Source organism: Pteropus alecto, unplaced genomic scaffold (genome assembly GCF_000325575.1).
Source record: "Pteropus alecto unplaced genomic scaffold, ASM32557v1 scaffold385, whole genome shotgun sequence".
Taxonomy (NCBI): Eukaryota; Metazoa; Chordata; class Mammalia; order Chiroptera; family Pteropodidae; genus Pteropus; species Pteropus alecto.
Genome location: NW_006436543.1, coordinates 650517 through 670809, shown reverse-complemented (window position 1 = coordinate 670809; position 20293 = coordinate 650517). Strand labels below are relative to the sequence as shown.

Here is a 20293-nt window from a genome sequence, read left to right as displayed (position 1 = left end):
TTCTCCACGTGGGCATTAATGGAAGTGTATTCTGTTGGTTTTCCAGAAAGAAGATTTATTAAATAAAGGTCTCTTTAGCCTGCTGCAAAGAAGGCGCTCTTCTTTTGGTTTCCAGTAGGCGGCGTCTAAGCCTCTTGGATCCCTAGCAGTTAGGGTAGCCTTTGCTCAGATTCCCCTGGGGCTCCGCTCAGTGATGGGGTCTCAGAGGGTATGGAGGGAGGGTCTCTCTGGGTGGGGGGTTGGGGACTGCGGCTCAGACTCGGTTTTGCAACCAGGGGTGGTAAAAATCAGCTGCTGTTTCTCCGTGGTCCTGCCCTGTTTCTCTGCTTTCTGCTCTGATGACTGGGCCCTCCATTTGTCTGTGTACAAGCCCCTGCACTTCCAGGCAGGGTTGTTCAGGAAAGTCGCTGAGCCTTCACCCCTCCCCGTCCTCCTACAGGGAGCTCCCGTGGCTGGGAGAGGCAACTTCTTTATTACTCCCAGTCCACCACCCAACACCCGGAGTTCTGACCTGTGGTAGCTCTTATGCACAGATCCCACGCTCAGACGTGCTGGTGTGCAGTTTTGGTGTTTTTCGTTGTGTTTTATATGTTCAGCTTATTGTTGTTTCAAGGGAGAGATCTAGGGACATCTCTCATTCTGCTGTGTTTCCGCGGAATCCTCATTGTGGTTTTAATTTGCATTTCTCTGATGATTAATGACATTCAGCATCTTTTCATATGCCTGTTAGCCATCTGTAGTTCCTCTATGGAGAAGTATCCGTTCAGGTCTTCTGTCCATTTTTTAATTGGACTGTTTGTTTTTTTGTTGTTGAGTTGTATGAGTTCTTTACAGATGTTGGATATTAACCCCTTATTAGATGTATCATTAGCAAATATCTTCTCCTAGTCGGTTGTCTTTTTGTTTCGTTGATGGTTTCCTTTGCTGTATAAAAACTTTTTCGTTTGATGTAGTCCCATTTGTTTATTTTTTCTTCTGTTTCCTTTGCCCTAGGAGATATATCTGAAAAGACATTCCCGTTAGTAATATCAGAGAGTTTACTGCCTACGTTTTCTTCTAAAAGTTTCATGGTTTCGGGTCTTACATTGAAATTTTTAATCCATTTGAGTCTATTCTTGTATACGGTGTAAGAAGATGGTCCAGCTTCTTTTTTTGACATGTACCTGTCCAATTTTCCCAACACCATTTATTGAAGAGACTGTCTTTACCCCATTGTATATTCTTACCTCCTTTGTCATATATTAAGTGAGCATATAAGTGTGGATTTATTTCAGGATTTATTTCTCTATTCTGTTTCATTGATCAATGTATCTGTTTTTATGCCAGTACCATGCTGTTTTGATTACTGTAGCCTTGTAGTATAGTTTGCTATCAAGTATTGTGATACCTCCAACTTTGTTCTTCTTTCTCAAGATTGCATAGACTATCTGGGATTTTTTATGGCTCCATATAAATTTTAGTATTGTTTGTTCTAGCTCTCTGAAAAACGCCATTGGTATTTTGATAGGGATTGCACTGAATCTATAGAATACTTTGGGTAGTATGGCCATTTCAATGAAGTTGCTTCTTCCTACCCATGAACAGGGTATATGCTTCCATTTATTTGTATCTTCTTCAATTTCTTTTTTCAATAACTTAGAATTTTCTGTAAACAGGTCTTCTACCTTCTTGGTTAATTTGATTCCCAGATATTTTATAGTTTTCGACGCAATTGTAAATGGGATTGTTTTCTTAATTTCTCTTTCTGAAAGTTCATCATTGGTGTATAAAAATGCCACTGACTTCTGAATATTTATTTTGTAACCTGCTACTTTATAGAATTCACTGATCAGTTCTAACAGTTTTTTGGTGGAATCTTTAGGGTTCTTTATATGTAGTATCATGTTATCGGCAAATAACGAGAGTTTTATTTCTTCCTTCCCAATTCAGATGCCTTTTATTTCTCGTTCTTGTCTTATTGCTGTGGCTAAGAATTCCAATACAATGTTGAAGAGGAGTGGTGAAAGTGGGCATCCTTGTCTTGTTCCTGATGTTAAGGAAAATGCTTTTAGCCTTTCCCCATTGAGTATAATGTTAGCTGTAGGTTTGTCAAACATGGCCTTTATTATGTTGAGGTATGTTTCCTCTATTCCCACTTTGCTGAGGATTTTTATCATAAATGGATGCTGGATTTTGTCGAACATTTTTTCTGCATCTATTGATATGATCATATGGTTTTTATCTTTCGATTTGTTAATGTGGTGTATCACATTAATTGATTTTCAGATATCGAACCAACTTTGCATCCCAGGAATAAATCCAACTTGATCATGGTGTTTGATATTTTTAATGTATTGCTGAATTTGGTTTGCTAATATTTTGTTGAGGATTTTTGCATCAATGTTCATAAGAGATATTGGCCTATAGTTTTCTTAATATTGGCAATTTTTTTAAATGTTAATACTCAAAGCTGTTAAGGGAGCATTGAGATACTCTCAGACAGGACCTTCAACCTCTGCTGGTGGAACACAAATTAGTCAAATATTTTTGGAAAGTAATTATCCAAAAGTATCAAGAGTTTTTAACATTTACAAACCTAATGTACAAAAAAAAATTAGTTTTAACAGTTAGAAAATGTAACATTTAAAAAATGTCATTTACAAAAAATGCCTATGACCTTTAATCTGGTAACCTGATTTCCAGGTATCTGTCCTGAGAAAATGATCAGAATGTGGTAAAAGATTTTTGTATGCAAGGATATTATTGCAGCATTATAATTGTGTACTGTAGTAAATTTAAATAGCCAACTATAAGGTAATTGCTAAATAAAAATATGGTACATTCATGTGATAGAATATTTGACAGTCATGAAAAGTAATGTTTTAGGTTCCACTTATATGAGGTATCTACAGTAGTATAATTCATAGACACTGAAAGTAGAATGGTGGTTGTCAGGGCCTGATAGAAGAGGGAAACGGAAAGTTTTTGAATTGCTATAGAGTTTCAGTTTTGCAAAATGAAAAAGGTATAGAGATTCATTGCACAAAAATGAATATATTTAACACTACTGAACTGTACACTTAAATATCGTAAGATGGTCAAATTTATGTGTTTTTATAATTAAATTTAAAAATTTTTTCAAAGTAAAGTTTTAAAAGATTATTTAATAATACTTCTCTTAGGTTAAAGATAGAATAAACAGAAAAGAAACTATACAGTTTGATTCTAATCTTGTAAATAACCTACAGCTTTTTCATCAGTGTTATCAGTGGTTGTGGCAAGAGAGTAAGGACGTTTTTTTCACTCTTCTTTCTTCCCAAGAAAATTTTTCCCCAAAGTGATCATACTGTTTTTATAATCAGGAAAAAAGTCATAAGAAAAAAAAAAAAGACTTTCACCAAGTCTTTTCAGACAACCTCACTTTCATTCCCTTAGATTCTACTTGTTTCCTTTCAAGCCACTTGATTTCTAGCTTCCATTTAAAAGGCTGTCTTATAGTTCTGAAAAGCAAATCCAACCAGTTTCTTACATCTTCTGTCACCATCATTCATTTGCAAGTTCTGAAAATTTTCCTTCTCCAAGGACTTATTGAAAAAGAGGCAAATTTTTCTCAAGCTGTAAATCGTTTTACTCGACTTATCAAAATTCCTTTTATTATTGTAATTATCGCTCCTGTTTAACAGTGTCTGACTACCATTATTATGCTGCATATCTCCAGGTACCTAGATAACAAACGTGTTGTGAACTTGAATGATCTAAAGCAGGGGATCTCAAACTGGAGTCCACAGACAGAAATTAAGGGGTCTATGACCTTGGATGGGAAAAAAAACCTATCTATATCTTTATTTTCACTAACCTCTAACTTAAATTGAATATTTCCTTCTATAATTAATGTAGGCAGAACCTGTTGATATTTTTTATATTCTCAGCATCTAGCATAGTGCCTGGCAGAGATGCTCAGTAAATATTGTTGAAGAAAAGAAAAGAGGGCTGGAGGGAGAATGGTTGGACTATGTCAAGATGGTAAGATACAAATATAGTTAACCCTTGAACGATATGGAATTAGGTGTGCTGACCCCGGTGCAGTAAAAAATCTGTGTATAACTTTGACTCTCCAAAAACTTAACCACAGTGTTTCTCCATGTCAGAGGAAATTGGTTCCAGGACTCCCATGGATACCAAAGTCCACAAATGCTCAAGTCCCTTATATAAAGTGGTGTAGAACAATGCATACAGTTAGTCCTCGGCATCCACGGATTCCCAACCACAAATCGAAAATACCATTTTCAATTAGTGGTTGGTTGAATCTGTACATGGGAAATCCAAGAATATGAAGGGCTGATTGTATACTTATTAAAAAACAAATATGCATGTAAGTGTACTCATGTAGCTCAAACCCATGTTGTTCAAGAGTCAACTCTGTTCGTTTTCCACTCAGTCCTCTTCTACTTTTATCAGTAATGATATCTTCATAAAATAATTTTAATCTACTAGTCGTGTACCATTTTACTGTTTTATCTTTTTTATGGTGACTTTGGTTAACGAAATCCAATAAGTTTCAGCTGTACACTTTAACAGTAAGGCATATATATATTTACATTTTACTGTTTTAAACTCTGCTCTATTTAATTTGTTCTCCTTGTGTTGTGACGTAAGAAGGATAGCTATTATTCATTCACGTTACACACGAGAAACTGAAACTCAGTGAAGCTAAAATGTCTTGCCTACGGCCCCATAGCTTGTTAAGTGTCAGAGCCAAGACCAGACACCCAACCCTTGAATACCTAGCTCAATGCTTTTTCCCTTTAATCAAGTCAGCCATGATATGATTGTCGTTCATCAGTTTTTAATAAGTTCCTAGAGAATATCCACAGTCTGATGGCAGTCAGACATTTTCGGGGGATTCCAATTAGCCTCAAGGCAAAACAAATTGGCCTTCTAAACTCTGCTCCCTTGGCCATGTGGGCTCTACACTTTTGTTGCAGCTGCAGAGAGCCTTAATAAAATTCCTAAACAAGGGGCAGGAGTTGATGACTCTATTCTACCAGAAGTGCCAGAGATTGTTTCTCCAACTTTGAATTCTGTGAATCTGTATGCTAACATTATACAATGTGACCAGGTGGATTCAGGTCGGTATTCAAACTGTGTTCAAATATTGGCTCTGCTACTCTTATGCATGTGACCTTAGAGAGTTACTTAAATTCTTCAAGGGAGCCTTGGTTTTCTGATTTCTGTAAAATGGAGTGACAATACCTACCTTACAGGTTCTTGTAGGAAATAAGCTAGAAAAACTTCAATCTCAGGGACTGGCAAATAAGTGCTAAGTAAGTGAATTTTTTTAAAAAATGCTTTTGATTTCTTTCCAAATCAGAAATCTTCAAAATTTCTGATTCTAATGACGTAAGACTGATACTGCCAACCTCCTTTTGCCTACATAGTCACTGCATTCTTATTCAATTAGTTATCTCTCTTAAAAACTTTTGAATTTTTGAAGTAGAAAAACTCAAGCTGAGCTTTAATTGTTTTTGTTTGTTTGTTTGTTTGTTTGTTTTTAGACCCCGGGGCAAATGAGAATTCACATTTCTTCATTTTAAAACAATTTGAAATTGCACTCTTCTCATTTTCTCTTTTATGGGGTTGGAATTGCTTTTATTTCATTCCTGATCATTATTATTTTGCATGGATTCTAACATTAATTTCATGCCAACAATGACACAGGCATGAAGGATTACTATAAAAATAACCTAACATTTAAAATATGCATTTCCAATAGCTATCTTATATTTTTATATGTACATTTTAAAATATAACTTTTAAATGCTATTTCAGAGACCAAAAAAAATGTTATAACTGGAAGAGACCACAAAGATCTAGTCCAATACTTTCAATTTAAAAATAATAAAGCGTTTTGGAGCCAGTTTTCTTCTGTAAATCGAGATCATTCCAAAAAATCACAGTGATTACTATGCTTGTCTTATATTTGCTTTGTTTATTAAAATCATAAATTTGTAGAGAACAAGACTATTTGCTCAGGAGACAAGAAGACTGTTGGACTGTTTCTAGTCTGGAGAGAGAATAATGGCAATGGCTTTCTAGTCTCCAGGCTCTGCCTTCCTGATTTTTACTCTATCATACCCCACTGATTTTCTGAAACCAAATGGGAAATAGCAAATCAATAACTTATGTGTTCATTAAGCATTTCAGGTAATTGCCAACATTTTAAATAATTTCACTCTAAATTATTGCCTTTCTTTTATAACCATCCCTTTTATTTACCTATTATAGTTCATTTATTTTAACGGATTTCTTTCATAATTTAATCACATTTATTTCAAACATCCTAAAATGTGTATGTTCAGTACTTAATTAATTAATAGGAAGATTTCACATAGTACATTACTGTTAGTAAATTGAAGAAACTGAGAAACATTTCTCCGGACCCAAAAGAAAAAATAAAACCCGTGAAGATGAAAAGAAAGTAGAAACTTTATCACGATATTTAGAAACTGAGAATAGGCGATACAAACTTTTTCAGTAACCTCTCTCTCTATATATATCTTAAACATGCTTAATTTCATAATACGAGAGATATGAGATGAAAAGGTACTTTTGTCACAACTTATTGTTGATTTCAGAGGATTCACCACTTTTTAAAAAATGCCCTTTGGTATGGTAATTAACTGTGGTTAGGACACTAATTGATCTTTATTCTTAAAGCTCCTGAGGATCCGATCTGCACTGAGTGCAGCTATATCCTCTGCACTCTCTGAAGAAAGGTATCCAAACTTTTACACTTGGGCCACTGTGACATTAACCACAACAGTATTATTTCAAAGCCCAAAGAAGTCAGCCAATATACTGCAAAGAGAAGGGAAAGTTTGCTAAGCTAATTAGGTACTGTTTATCCTAGAACAGAAAACCCACAGAATTTTGGAGTTGAAAGGGATGTTAGATCATCCTAGTATAACTGTTCCATTTCAGCCTGAGGAAACAAGCTTAGATAAGTAAACTCTAGTAGTTACAAAGTTGTGTGTGTATGTGTGCCCAGTCTAGTAACTAGCTATAATATCTCTCTACTTAAGGAAATGGGCTTAGAAGTATAGCTTGAAATTTGGGTTGGCAAAAGGAAAATTTCCTCAGAAATGAGAGTACAAGGAAGCTTGTGTATATTTTACAAGAAGAAAATGGTGTACAAGGAAGCTTGTGTATATTTTACAAGAAGAAAATTGGATTGCCTTAGAGCTCTCTCATTCTAAGAGTTCACAGATTTTTAACTACCTGGGCTTCAAACCTACCCCAAAAAGAAAAGATCAAAAAGGCAAAAAGTTGATCTCTTCCTTGCCTTTTTTATGAGTTGATGTTGTTCATTCAATAAATCTTTATTGAGTGACTAATGAATCAACATTGAGTCAGGTCCTTGGTTTGAAGATAAGCCAGAATAGTTTCTGGCCTCAAGGATCTTCCAAAGTAAAATAATTTTGTTTACTACTGATACTAGAAAAATAAGTAACTTCCATGTAGAAACACTTATCCACTAATTGTTAAGACAACTATGAAGTAGTAGAGTTATTTATATGTACTTTTTCTTTCAGGTCAAACACTATTCAAAGTAGTAATCAAATCTCTTTCACCTAAAGAGTTAGTCCGGATTCACACGTCCAAACCTTTGGACAGGAATGATGGAACGTTTTTGATGCGGTATAGGATGTATGAAACGGCCATTGAAGGGCTGAAGATAGACATCCTTTATGGTGATGAGCATGTAGCTCAGTCTCCCTATATTTTGAAAGGTAAGTGATTATTACATAATCCAGAGCCAGTCTTATGTGTAGATCCCATGCCTTTCAGAATGGGTTAGGATGACCTCCAAGGTATATGCAACAGAGCAAACATGGTATACATATCCCCTGGAGCCCAATTTTACTTAAAATTTTAAGAGAAAGAAAACTAAGCAACTTAAAGAGGTTTAAATGATTAAAAAAATCTTGCGTGTTTAGCCAGATAGTTACCATTTTCAGTACTCTTCATTCTTTTGCATAAAGTAGGTTCCTTTATGTTCATCAGCCATTTTTAATTCACTAGAAATAAATTTATTGGCTAATTGACCAGGAGTAGGTTATATTGGGAGAGAGCATAGGCCATACTAGATTGTCTAGGAGGGTGTGAAGGAAGACAGAAAGTAGAAGCACAGGACTCTGACATAACTACATTCACCATTGATGTGTTTAGGGCAGATTCCCCTATCTGACTAATCTTAGAATTCACCAGGAAGTTATCCCATGTTCACAAAGGAGCAGAAACAACTCCCTGTGTTGTGTTTGTTAATAGAGAGTGGCATTGTATGTGTTTTGCCTTTCCTAGGACCAGTGTACCACGAATACTGTGAGTGTCCAGAAGAGACTCCTCAGGCCTGGCAGAATACTCTTTCTTGTCCAACTAATGAACCACAGATTGCAAAAGATTTTGCTTCTTTCCCCAGCATCGATCTGCAGCAGATGCTAAACCAAGTTCCAAAAAGGTTTGGGGATGAGAGGGGTGCCATCGTCCATTACACGATTCTCAATAACCACATCTACCGGAGATCTTTAGGGAAGTACACAGACTTCAAAATGTTCTCAGATGAGATTTTGCTATCACTGGCAAGAAAGGTATGAGAATGAATTCATTGTTTTTAAAAACAGTGTAATTTCATTATTTAGTCGTAACATTTAAATGCTTAGGAGAATAATGGCAAAGAATGAAAGTATATTCCAGGCTTTGAAATGTGCATCTAAAGTGTCTACCTCCTGAGTGTTCCTAAGTTCTCTACCTCTATGAATCTCCCTTTCCTGTAATATTTATGTGGCTTGAGCCTCCATTAAATGGCTTGAGCCTCCATCTCCGATGAGTAGGCCACACAGGGCACTCCCAAGGTTTCTGTGAATTCCTAGATGTTGACAGCCTCAGGGTCAGTTCTAGAAGTTCTCCATTCCTACTGAATATTCCTTCCATTCAGATTTTACTTTCTGCAGCTGTGTTCTTCTTGTCATCTAAAAATAACTTGAATTTAGAACACATCTTCCTTGTTTTGCCCTAAGCATCTCTATAAGATACTATGTATGGCACATTTTGCTGAAGGTTGGGGTAAGAAAGAAAAGTTATTTTGTACCAGTACATAGTTTAAAAAATAATAAACAAAACCCTAACATTCAAAAATAGATATCCCTATATTAATCAGACTGTCAGTCATCCTTGCCTCTGGGAATTTCTCACTGGCTGTCCTTGATCGTCAGATCTTGGCTTCTTACTAAGTATGCTTGGATCCTCTATCTTTCAGAAGACTTTTATATATCACCCAAACCCCTACCACTCCATCCCTCTATTGAGCCTCTCTTTCCCCATTTGCAAAACTCTGAGCAATTTATAGTGACTTTTGTTCTTTCTTCCTGACCATGAGGAGTGAAGGGTGAAGATGGGCAATTTTTATCTTTCTTACCCAGAAAGAACGTCAAGGTAGTTTTCTAAACCAAAAGCCAACTTTCCTGATATGAATTATACAATTTCACAAGTATGCTGAATGTGTAGCTACAGTCATTTCTTATTTTAAATACTAGTCGCCTCCCCTCTCCCCCGCTCTACCCCTCGGCCCACAATATGAACATATTCTGAGCATCCGATCCTAAAAATGGTGCTATCTTCCTAGGCTACCACCAGTCCACCCTGTCCTGCATTCCTGTATCTTGTGCTCATGTGGTTTTTAACTAGGGATGATTTTCCCCCTCAGAGGACATTTGACAATGTCTAGGACATTTTTGGTTGTCACCACTGGGGAAGTTGCTATTACCATCTAGCAGGTAGAGGTCAGTATTGCTGCTAAACACCCTACAATGCACAGGCTAGTCTCCCATGGTAAGAATTACTCAGACCAAAATGTCAATAGTGGTGAGATTGAAGAACCCTGTTCCATAGGGAGAACTTTGGATTTGGAGTTTATTAATGAGCTTATAAATGATAGCTGAGAAGCAATAAGGTGAATAGTCACATCCCTTTCCCTTCCCTTTTGTTCCAGTTTCTTTGCCTGGTGACTGGGAAGAAATCTAAGATAATTGAGACTCACTCTGGTCTTAGAGCAGCTCACTCTAGTGGGACTTGTTTTTGTTATTTGAAAGTTAGGGTAGGATGTGAATACAAACAAATAATTGTGCCACTACACGATAAGCCTGTAAGAAAAATAGGTATCCAGGTTAAAGTGCCTGGGCAGGGCGAGTCAGAGGAGGTAACATTAGATCTGAGTTTAGGATGAGAAAGGAGACTTCAAAGTGAATGAGTAGAAGAACATTCCAACAGCAGAGAATTACATAATTTCAGAGAGTAGCCTAAAGTTTAGTGATATATGGGCAGATGGAAATTGAGGCTCAAGCTAAGCCATAACAAGATAGTAAAGCCTTGAATTTTAGCCAGAGAGTTTAGACTTTGTCCTACAGGCTTAAGGTTCTGTTAAACCTGATAGTAACATTAATTTGGGATTTAGAAATTAGGGCAGCAATGTAGAGAGCAGTTTACAGTGGGGTGAGACTAGTATCAGAACCACTAGTAGGGAAGCTATTGCAATAATGTAGGCAAGAGATGATAAAGGCCTAAACTAAGGCATTGGCCATGGAGATGGAAATGGAGTAGCAAATTGCAGAAACAAAGGTAGATGTGATAAAGAGGTTTGATAACGAAGAAAAACAAGGGCTTGGGTCTAACTTTATAGATTCTCACTTAAGCGGCTGGCAGAAAGGTAGCCACTCATTTATACCTTTCTACACAATTTCCACTTCTATAATACTAAACAATTTACAATGTCACCTCTGAACAGAGGTAGCTGGCTCCTGGTTAAGTGAATTGACGATGTGTCATCCTCATCCTTGATTTTCTGAAACTACTGTTGACTGAGAGGCATTCTCTCTTCTGCTGCTATTTTCAAATGTTCAGTTTTATCCGAAATACTTAAGAAAGCCAAAGAACGAAAGCATTTAGTGCCAAAGACTGAGATTTTCCCAGCAGTGATGATTATACTTTTTTTTATTTAGGTCCTTCTCCCAGATTTAGAATTTTATATTAATCTTGGAGATTGGCCCTTGGAACATCGAAAAGTCAATGAAACTCCTGGCCCTTTACCTATCATTTCATGGTGTGGTTCTCTGGATTCACAAGATATTATCCTTCCAACATATGACATCACCCACTCCACACTTGAAGCAATGAGGGGTGTTACAAATGATCTCCTCTCTATTCAGGGAAATACAGGTAAAATTAAGTTCATTCTCTAAGAAAAAGCTTAGAGGTAAAAAAAAAGGGGAAGGGAATGCTTAATCAGAGAGAGAATATGTATATACTTAAAATAACCATTTTCCTTATATTCTAACCAAGAAAAAAGAAAAACAGCACCCTAAACTCTATAAAGTAGTTTGTTTAGGATTCTTCTAATCCAAGAATTAAAGATACGTGGGTTGGCCTAGTAATGTCCAAACCTACCATAACTGAGTCTCTTTTGAGTTGCTCACTTATAAATACTATTTGGAAATATATATTTGGTAAAATTGTCACTTAATTTAATTCTGACTCCAATACCTTTATATTGCTAGATGAAGTAAGAGAGCATTTTGAAAAATATAAAATTATATTCATGTGTAAGAGAATTGTGATAGCAATATAATTTGAGTGTTACTACCTCCAACACTTTGTAAGGAATTCTCTTCTTTCCTCTTTCTGCCTCTCTTGATCCTTTAAAATCTCATTTCCTTTCCCCGTGTTTGATGGCCTTAGATTTATGTTATGACATATCTTTTTATTACACTGAACTTCCTGAGTAGAAAAACCCTGCCTTGTCTTTATAGCCTCTATTTCTGCTTATTGTGATTTGGTGGACTTATTTAATAGATGAAATCAGAGATTCCTTGTAAACTAAAGATAATGTGACCTACTTTTTATTTGATAAAAACTGACCTACTTTTTTAAAACTGACCTACTTTTTATTTGATAACAGTGAATGTCTGAAACGTGTGCTAACATAGGAGATTGACACATCCAATTTCTATGTTATATGATTTACCCCTTAGAACACTGACAGCTGTTTACTAATGACCCTTTTTTAGAATAACAGAAATAGATATAAATTAATTCTTTCAGAATATTTCCCTCTCAGGAAAGAGAGGATATAAATATATCTATTTATATATGCTTATATATTTGCATTTAACAGAATATTACTAGAAAAAGCCTTCCCTGTATTCAAAAATTATGTGCTCAAAATTCTGAGCAACCTAAGCATTAAAGACCTGTGCGTGTTACTTATGTAGGTTGTTCTGGTCACCCTATCTAAAAACAAAAGCCTAGTTCATTATTTTTTATTGTGAAATGCAAAAGATGGAAGAAGCTAATGCCTTAGTGAGTAGGCCAAGTCATTTAATCTCTTTTTGCTCTGAACTGATCCAACCTTATTTTGGATATTTCCTAATGTTGCACAAAAGGAACTCCAACACTTGAGCGAGCTCTCACTAGTAGACAAATGGATGAAATTAGAGCATTCTAGTCCCATATTTTTTTGGAAATAGTACTTACTTTAGAAGACATGTTGTTGGTAAAAGAGCTCTAACTTCTTAAATGACAATAGTAGATTAAAGATGATTATATTTACCTTATAAAATGTCAAATTTATAATATTTTCTTTCTTTTTTTTTTTTAATGGTCTCGAACTTCTAGGGCCTTCCTGGATCAATAAAACCGAGAAAGCTTTCTTCAGAGGTAGAGACAGCCGAGAGGAGAGGCTCCAGTTGGTGCAGCTGTCCAAAGAAAATCCAGAGCTACTAGATGCGGGAATCACGGGGTATTTCTTTTTCCAAGAGAAAGAAAAGGAACTTGGAAAAGCTAAATTGATAGGTTTCTTTGATTTCTTTAAGGTATGCATTTAAGTCAACCTGGTTGGATATGAAGTGATAAATTTGTACGTAGCTAGGCTTGGGCGTTTCTCTAGCCTTGTGAACTGACACACACTTTCTTATGAGGCATGAGGAATTACAAAACTCATTGTGGTTTCCTTTTGTTATTGTTAATTTCACCTACCAAGTAGCTCAGAACTATATTTAATACTTAAAACATAGTACAAGGATTAACCTAGGGTTTGGGTACATTTCTCTGTTTTTCTCTTTTTTGTATTTGCTTTTAGCAAACTGGAAATGTATATGTCTTTTACATAAAACGCTCTCAAATGCCTTTTGTAAATAGAGTACAAATTCCATATAAGTGAAATAGGAACTAGCATTGTGGTTAGGTCCTGCCTCTAGTCCTGCCTCTGCTACTAAAGGTGGGGCCTTCATCTCTTAGTGCCTCTGACCTCTAAACACGCAGGGGGTGATGCCTGCCTGGCTCCTTGAGAGCACTGTCGTGAGGTTCAAAGGAGATGAGATATGAACAATGTGACAAAACCTGACTGGCTAGTACAATCCTTGGTACCAATTATTTAGGAAAAATATTAATTAGTAAATCTGTGAATATATTCTTTCCGTCTCAGTCTCATATAATGAAAAAACAAGGGATTTGAACTCAGAGAATAGAGGTTTATAAATTTCTCTAAACACTAGTTTTCTCGTTTATGAAAAAAAAATGGGAGAATGACAGTACCTGCTTCACGTTATTATAATTGAATGAGATTGACTTCCCAAGAAACGTGGTTGTGAGATGTAAATCAAAGTTTATCAATCCAATAAGTATGTAAACAGAGTATGTACTTTGTCACCAGCATTACACTGGTCCTTAAACTTCTCCAGGTTTCTGTCTTCTCAACTCTAAAACTGAGCTTTGAGATAATGCCTTCCTTTTTCATACTTATGTGGGTACAAGAAACAGAGGAAACTGTGTAAATGAAAGTGTACATTGTTATCAACATTTAGCTTTAATATAGAACTTTTGAAAATAGTTTTTCTACTTGGTTACAGAAATCTGAATTCCCCATTACACAGACATAGTTGAAATGGTATTCTTGATTGTTAAAATTATTTATCGTCTTATCTTGAAATGCATTGTATTTCCTAAAATTGACCTTGTACAGTCTGCTTATGATGTTAATACAAAGAGAAACTGTGAGTTACAAAATAAAATATAAAACTGTTAAACAATAAAGTTAGAAAGTGGAAAATAATTGCTTTATATTTAGTATGACAGTATTGATGAGAAGCAGAATGAAGCAAATGACTGTTAAAATTTTTGTTTATGTTGTTTTAATCTTTTAGTACAAGTATCAAGTGAATGTGGATGGGACCGTGGCTGCTTACAGATACCCGTATCTCATGCTGGGTGACAGTCTGGTTCTGAAGCAGGACTCACCATATTATGAACATTTCTATGTGGCACTAAAGCCTTGGAAACATTACGTTCCGATCAAAAGGAACCTTGGGGATTTACTAGAGAAAGTTAAATGGGCCAAGGTACGCTTTTGGAAGTTTAGTTTCTTTAGGCAATAACAAATTCACAAGTATTAGTGACATGAGTTCCATCATAACACAATTTAATTTGACATAATTTAGTCAAAAGAAATGTTTTCTGAAAGTTTTATTCCCTTGAAACATCTAAAGAACCAATATCAGGATCATTTTGTATACCCTCTGTCAACATTTTTGAGGATTTTTAGATTTGAATTCTAGAATATAGATTTTTCTAAAAGAAGCACTATTCATGCATATAAACACACAGAGAAGCAAAATCACACCACATGCAAGTTACAGATCGAAAAGACCAGGGTTAAAGTGCATAATGCACAAGAAAATATTTAAGGCAATTATGGTACTCTTTACCAATTAGAAAACGGCACACGTTTGTAATAAATGCATGATATACAACATCCCAAGAATCACAAGTTTCCCATAAAATAATTCTTTTTAAAAGGAAGTGTTAAAAGCTATTGTATTTTATTATAAAAGTATAAAAATTTACTCTTCCATCGTAAGACTTTATTCTCTAAGTTCCTGAGAGGCAATATTCAGTTATGGAAATAACTGGGTGCTTGAGGCAGAATAATTTTTGTGACCCTGTATAAAGAGTTAGAATTGCTTACAAATGATTTTTCCTATGGGCAGCATGGTAGAATATTAACTATTTTCCAAAAGTATAATTAGGAATGCTGACTATTCCTGGAACTGAAGGAATAGCCTGGGAGTACTAATGACTGAATTTTTTATTACAACAGTATAGTCTTTCATAGGTAACTTTTGGACTCTGGTTGCATATTAAATGGGGTTTTTAAGAGGTGTTGTAACATTAAAACTGATTCATTCTATTCTAGTTTGTATTTTAATATTAAACAGAGAAGGCTAGAATGGGGGAAGTGGTGATGAGACATAAACTTCCTGGATAGCTAGGAAAATACCAGGATAGTCACAATAGAGGCTGCATGTGGGTTGTTGCACTTGGAAGATGGGTAGGGTTAATGGGCCTGTGGAATAGGACGCAAACACGTATGATTATTTCCATGTAGCAGAGATGTCTAAGAAAGTACTTTATTTCCATAGCCTCATTCTTATGTTATATTTTCATCATGTGCCATCTCTCCCATGCCATTTGTATTCAATCCTATGTCTGTCCTATCTCACACTCAACCTTAGCTTTGTCTATGGGTCATGAGAGTAATTTTCTTTCATTGTTTCTTTTTAAACTTTTCAGGAAAATGATCAAGAAGCCAAGAGAATTGCAAAAGAAGGGCAGTTGACTGCTAGGGACTTGCTACAGCCACACAGGCTTTACTGCTATTATTACAGAGTACTGCAGGTCAGTGCAGAGTATCCATCCTGCTGGGTCATGTATCCTCAGACCACATGCTTGGCCTTAGTGCCTTGCTTTCTGGAGGGGTTCAGAGAGTCAGCCTGTGGAACTCTGGTTGAGCCAATTCACCAGCCTATGGAAAGTAAGAGTAGTGCTAAGTCCCTTTGTAGCCAACATATTTTTATCTCCATTCATTATTATATAAAAAAAGAATGCTTAGAGCCCTTACAAAAATAGATTAAAAGCTTCTCCCATCTTGTCAGTGCTGTTTTATTAAATGCCTCACAGAATTCCTAGCTTAGGTGTTCTCTGAACTTCAGAGAACATCTTCCCTCATCTGGAAAATAAGAGCCATAGACTAGAAGTCATTAACATCTCTTTCTGCTCAAAATGTCCACCTCTTTGTTCTCCCTACTACTTAAGAGTCATGCTTTTGCTACCACAGTACAAGATGGAAAGCAAATACTTAGTTTGTTATATAAAACAATCAAACAAATGAAAAATATTTATAATAGTTCTAATACTTTAGGACTGAATACTGAAGAACTATACAAATGTTTATTGAGAATCCAAGGAGTGGTTCTTTGAGTAACTCCCTGTGTTTTACTTAGTAATACCTAGTCAGGAAGGAAAAAATAACAAATGTTTTTGTTTTTAACCTAAACTTTCTTTGTGGGTACAGAAAAAGTAAATTTCCTTAGATGCTTGTGAATGCTACCCTCTCATTAAAATAATTAAATAATAAATTATACTATTTACTAGAAGCAGCCTTTCCCTTAAATGAGTTCTCTTCTTCCTGCTGGCCTACCTATAATTTTAATAGTAGGAGTTTCTTCCCCTACAATATCAGTTAGGCTCTTGTACTCATGTCAGTATTTTGTTTGGCTTGGCCCTGGACCAGGAGTTTACAGCTAAATGTACCGGGAACCACTGATCTGAAATATCCAATGCATAGGAATATTTGTCAGTGGCTAAAGTGGAGGAAGATTTCACAGGCCTGTTGCCATTTATAAAATACGTGTGACTACGAGCCTAAAGGGAAGGATGTGTGAGGCCACCAACTTTATTTCGAGATGTTTATCACCTTTGTTTGCTGATTTGAATATTCAGTAAAGTTAATTATTCATTAACAAGCAGAGGATAAATGCTAAGAAGTGCTGTTGTTTCAAACAGGGCCACTTGACATCTTTTTTGTAGAGGCTTCCTACCTAAACATAAAGTTGTAGATTAGCGTTCCTTCTTAGATTATGAAATATTATACTAGTACCTGTAACAACTAAAGTTCAAATGTAACTTTAGGACTGCAGTAACCAGTCCAAACCAGACCTTTGGTTTTAGTCTGAAGATATGCAGCAACTAGAAATGACAGCAAGAGTAGGGAGGATTCAATAAAACGAAGTGTGGACTAATCCTTTTGTTGCTTTCAAAAATACATTTCAGAAATATGCTGAGCGCCAGTCCAGCAAACCTGAAATACGTGATGGAATGGAACTTGTTCCTCAGCCAGATGACAACACATCCATCTGCCAATGCCACAGGAAAAGGCCAAGAGAAGAGCTCTAAGTCAGTCTGGATTCATACTCCTACTTATGCTGGCTACATCCTCAATGGAAGCATTCAAGAAAATCTAAGCCGTGAAGACCACAGTTTATAAGACTTTACCCAGAGAAGTAGTTCTCTTGGTATCTTTATATAATGTGGATGGATAGAGCAATATTAGAGCAAGTATTACCAAATACTTTCAGATATTAATTTCTTTTCAGTAAGAACTGCTATTATCAGCATCACAGTTTCTCTAAAAAGAAAACTTGGGGATCGCAGTAGAGAGGCTTGCCAAAATATAAACCACTGTCTGCGAAACTATATACATCATATTTATTGGATTGTTTCTATCCCTTGTTCACTTGCCCTCTTCCCCTTCCATTTATGAAGGAAAAGTATTTGTACAGGGTTTTTCATCCCACTTGCTGGATAGTTTCTCCTCCTACAAGCTGCTTTTGACATTCAGTAATAGCAAGCCCCCTCGTAGATGGTCTGATAAGAGTAATTAAGGAAGAAGAGGATGGCTCAGTTATTAAAGTAGCTTGGATTCTACGGAGGGAATATTTTTTTAGAGCTCACTCATATCTTTTCAGCTAAGTTTTACCAATATCTGAGACAAAATTAAGAATAAATTGTGCCTTAAGCTAGTAATTTCCAATCTATCTGGGTTGTACACCCATCAAGGACAACACAGTTATTAAAATACATCAGAGCATCCTATGAGTACCGTTCATTATCTATATATTGAATAGATAAGAGATAACTATAGGGAGGTGAGGATCTGTAATTCTTTTTAATTATTAAAAAGGATACTTGAAAATCTCTGCAACCAACTGCAGAAGGCCTGGTATCTCGAGATTCACTAATAAACTAACAAAGGCAAGCATTCATTCCTCACTGCACCCCTCCTCCATTTCACTGGGTTGCATTGCTAAGATAAAAATTTTGGAAATTTCCTTTGCCTTTTAGGACTGGGTCAAGACTTAAGACTTATAGCCCAGAAGTTCATTACATACACCTTGTAATATAACACCATCAATCCAAGATTCAGTTCACTAAAGGACACACTCCAAAAGCAAGAGCTGTTCACACTCCCAATCTAAAAATATTTACCTCCCTAATTGAAATATTTACTTAATCTGGAAAACAGTGAAAGCACTTTAAAGTAGCTGTAGCTATTATATTTTGAAAATTAATAATTTTTTTAACTAGATAAAAGCTAAATCACATTTAGGAACAGTGTAATCAAAGCCAAGTATCCATGAAAAACTCTTAATACCCACCAGCTATTCAAAAGCACAAATGTCCAAGTATAAAATAAAGAGCAAGCTATACTGAGACTATAGCCTAATGAGTCTGTGTCCTACGTATTGTACTTGGAGTTTGGGGTTCATCAAAACTGAGATTATGGAAAGAAAGTTTGCTTTCCCTCACATCTCCCAGACCTCAAATCCCGGGTCCTTCCTGATGGCTAATCGTATTTTGTTAGAAACATCTTAAATTTTGAAAATTTATGTGACCTGCTACCAAACAGGCCTGCTAGTTAAAAGTGAGCTGAGACAAACCAGGCAGCTTCTGGGTGTGGAACAGGGAGGATGTACCTAAGGAGTTAAGTGGAGCCCCTCACGAAATTCCATAGTGAGAAAGCAGCCTTAATCCTGATACTCCTCCATCACGTCAACTCAGTCATAGCCTTTAAAAAGATTTTTATGTGGCTTTCTGGTTTGTCGACATGAATATAATTTAGTAAAAATGGGATTACTAAAACCATGATTCTTTCCTTTTCAGTTAACATTTTAGCCACATATTCCATTAGTCATTTTTAATACTTCAACTTTCATGAAAAAACATCTGATTTTTAAAAAGAGGGCAGGGATGTAAGGATATTCAAGTAAATATAATAACTGTGTTTGTCTAAGCTATGGACATGTTTGTGCAACATTGTTTTTATTAATAAAATGTTAGAAACACTTTAGCCATCATTAGGGAGTTGGCAAGATATTGATACATCAAGGAATACAGTACAACCATTAAAAAGAATGAAGTAGCTCAAAATGTACTATCATGAAAGATTTCCATGACAGTATTCAGTGAAAAAAATAAGTAATGAACAATATGTGTAATGTGAAAACATTTAAATAAAATAAAAATATATCTGGTGGTTGAAAGTTTGGAAGAATACGCACCAATATCTGAGGAGGGGATGGAGAAAAGGGAACTTTTACTTCTTACTTTATACCTGTTTATGATATTTAAAATGTTTTTACTATAAGTATGAATCAAATTTTAAAATAAAGAAAAATATAAATCTAGTAAGACAATAAATGCACAAAAGATATACATAAGAAAATGGATATTTATATTGTCCATTATGTTGTTTTTAAATCTACTTTGTCTAGAATTTTATATCATTGAACATATTACATACACTTTTTAAATAAAGTAAATTTTGTAAATAAAATTTTGAAAAAGATAAATTTCGTTTTTTAAAAAAGATTGAAACCACCTATAGCCCTTGTATTTCTGTAACTGGGGTTGTCTCATTTTAATTCCATTAGGTCCTCACAACTACATGAACCAAAACTTCAACCACCACCATGAAATCTCTAATGAGCAGAAATCTAACATTACAGGAAAAGATATTTGGGCTTTACACCATTATTTTCAGTTATTTCAGGTGAAAATACAATTTGTGCAGTGTCTTAGTTCAGGTTGCCATTAGAACAAATATACCAGACTGAGTGGCTTAAAGAGCAAATATTTATTTCTCATAGTTCTGGAAGCTGAAAGTACCTCATTAAAATTAAAAACAAACAAACAGAAAACTTTTATCACTCAGGAAATTCTAAGCGTTTTTGAAACTCCGCATTGGGAACCAGAGATAAAGACCAGATATATTCTTTATGATACCAGAACACCTCTGAGGGCCTAGGAACTGAGGACCACCTGTGTCACGAAGCTGACAAAAGGGCATTAAGTAGCACGATTACCCTCA

The 20293-nt window shown here is 35.6% G+C and overlaps 1 protein-coding gene across 2 annotated transcripts in view; it reads left to right on the top strand.

Annotated features, from left to right (window-relative positions):
- KDELC2 (KDEL motif containing 2) overlaps positions 1-19452 on the top strand; it is a 26428-nt gene extending 6976 nt beyond the window's left edge. For both annotated transcript variants that reach the window (XM_006913435.3, XM_015590580.2), the window contains exons 2-8: positions 7572-7769; positions 8341-8627; positions 11034-11250; positions 12706-12902; positions 14232-14426; positions 15658-15762; positions 17197-19452. In XM_006913435.3, coding sequence (XP_006913497.2) covers positions 7673-7769; positions 8341-8627; positions 11034-11250; positions 12706-12902; positions 14232-14426; positions 15658-15762; positions 17197-17319 — 1221 coding nt within the window. In that variant the 5' untranslated portion in view covers positions 7572-7672 and the 3' untranslated portion in view covers positions 17320-19452. The remainder of the gene's footprint in view (positions 1-7571; positions 7770-8340; positions 8628-11033; positions 11251-12705; positions 12903-14231; positions 14427-15657; positions 15763-17196) is intronic.
- Positions 19453-20293: the final 841 nt, after the last annotated feature.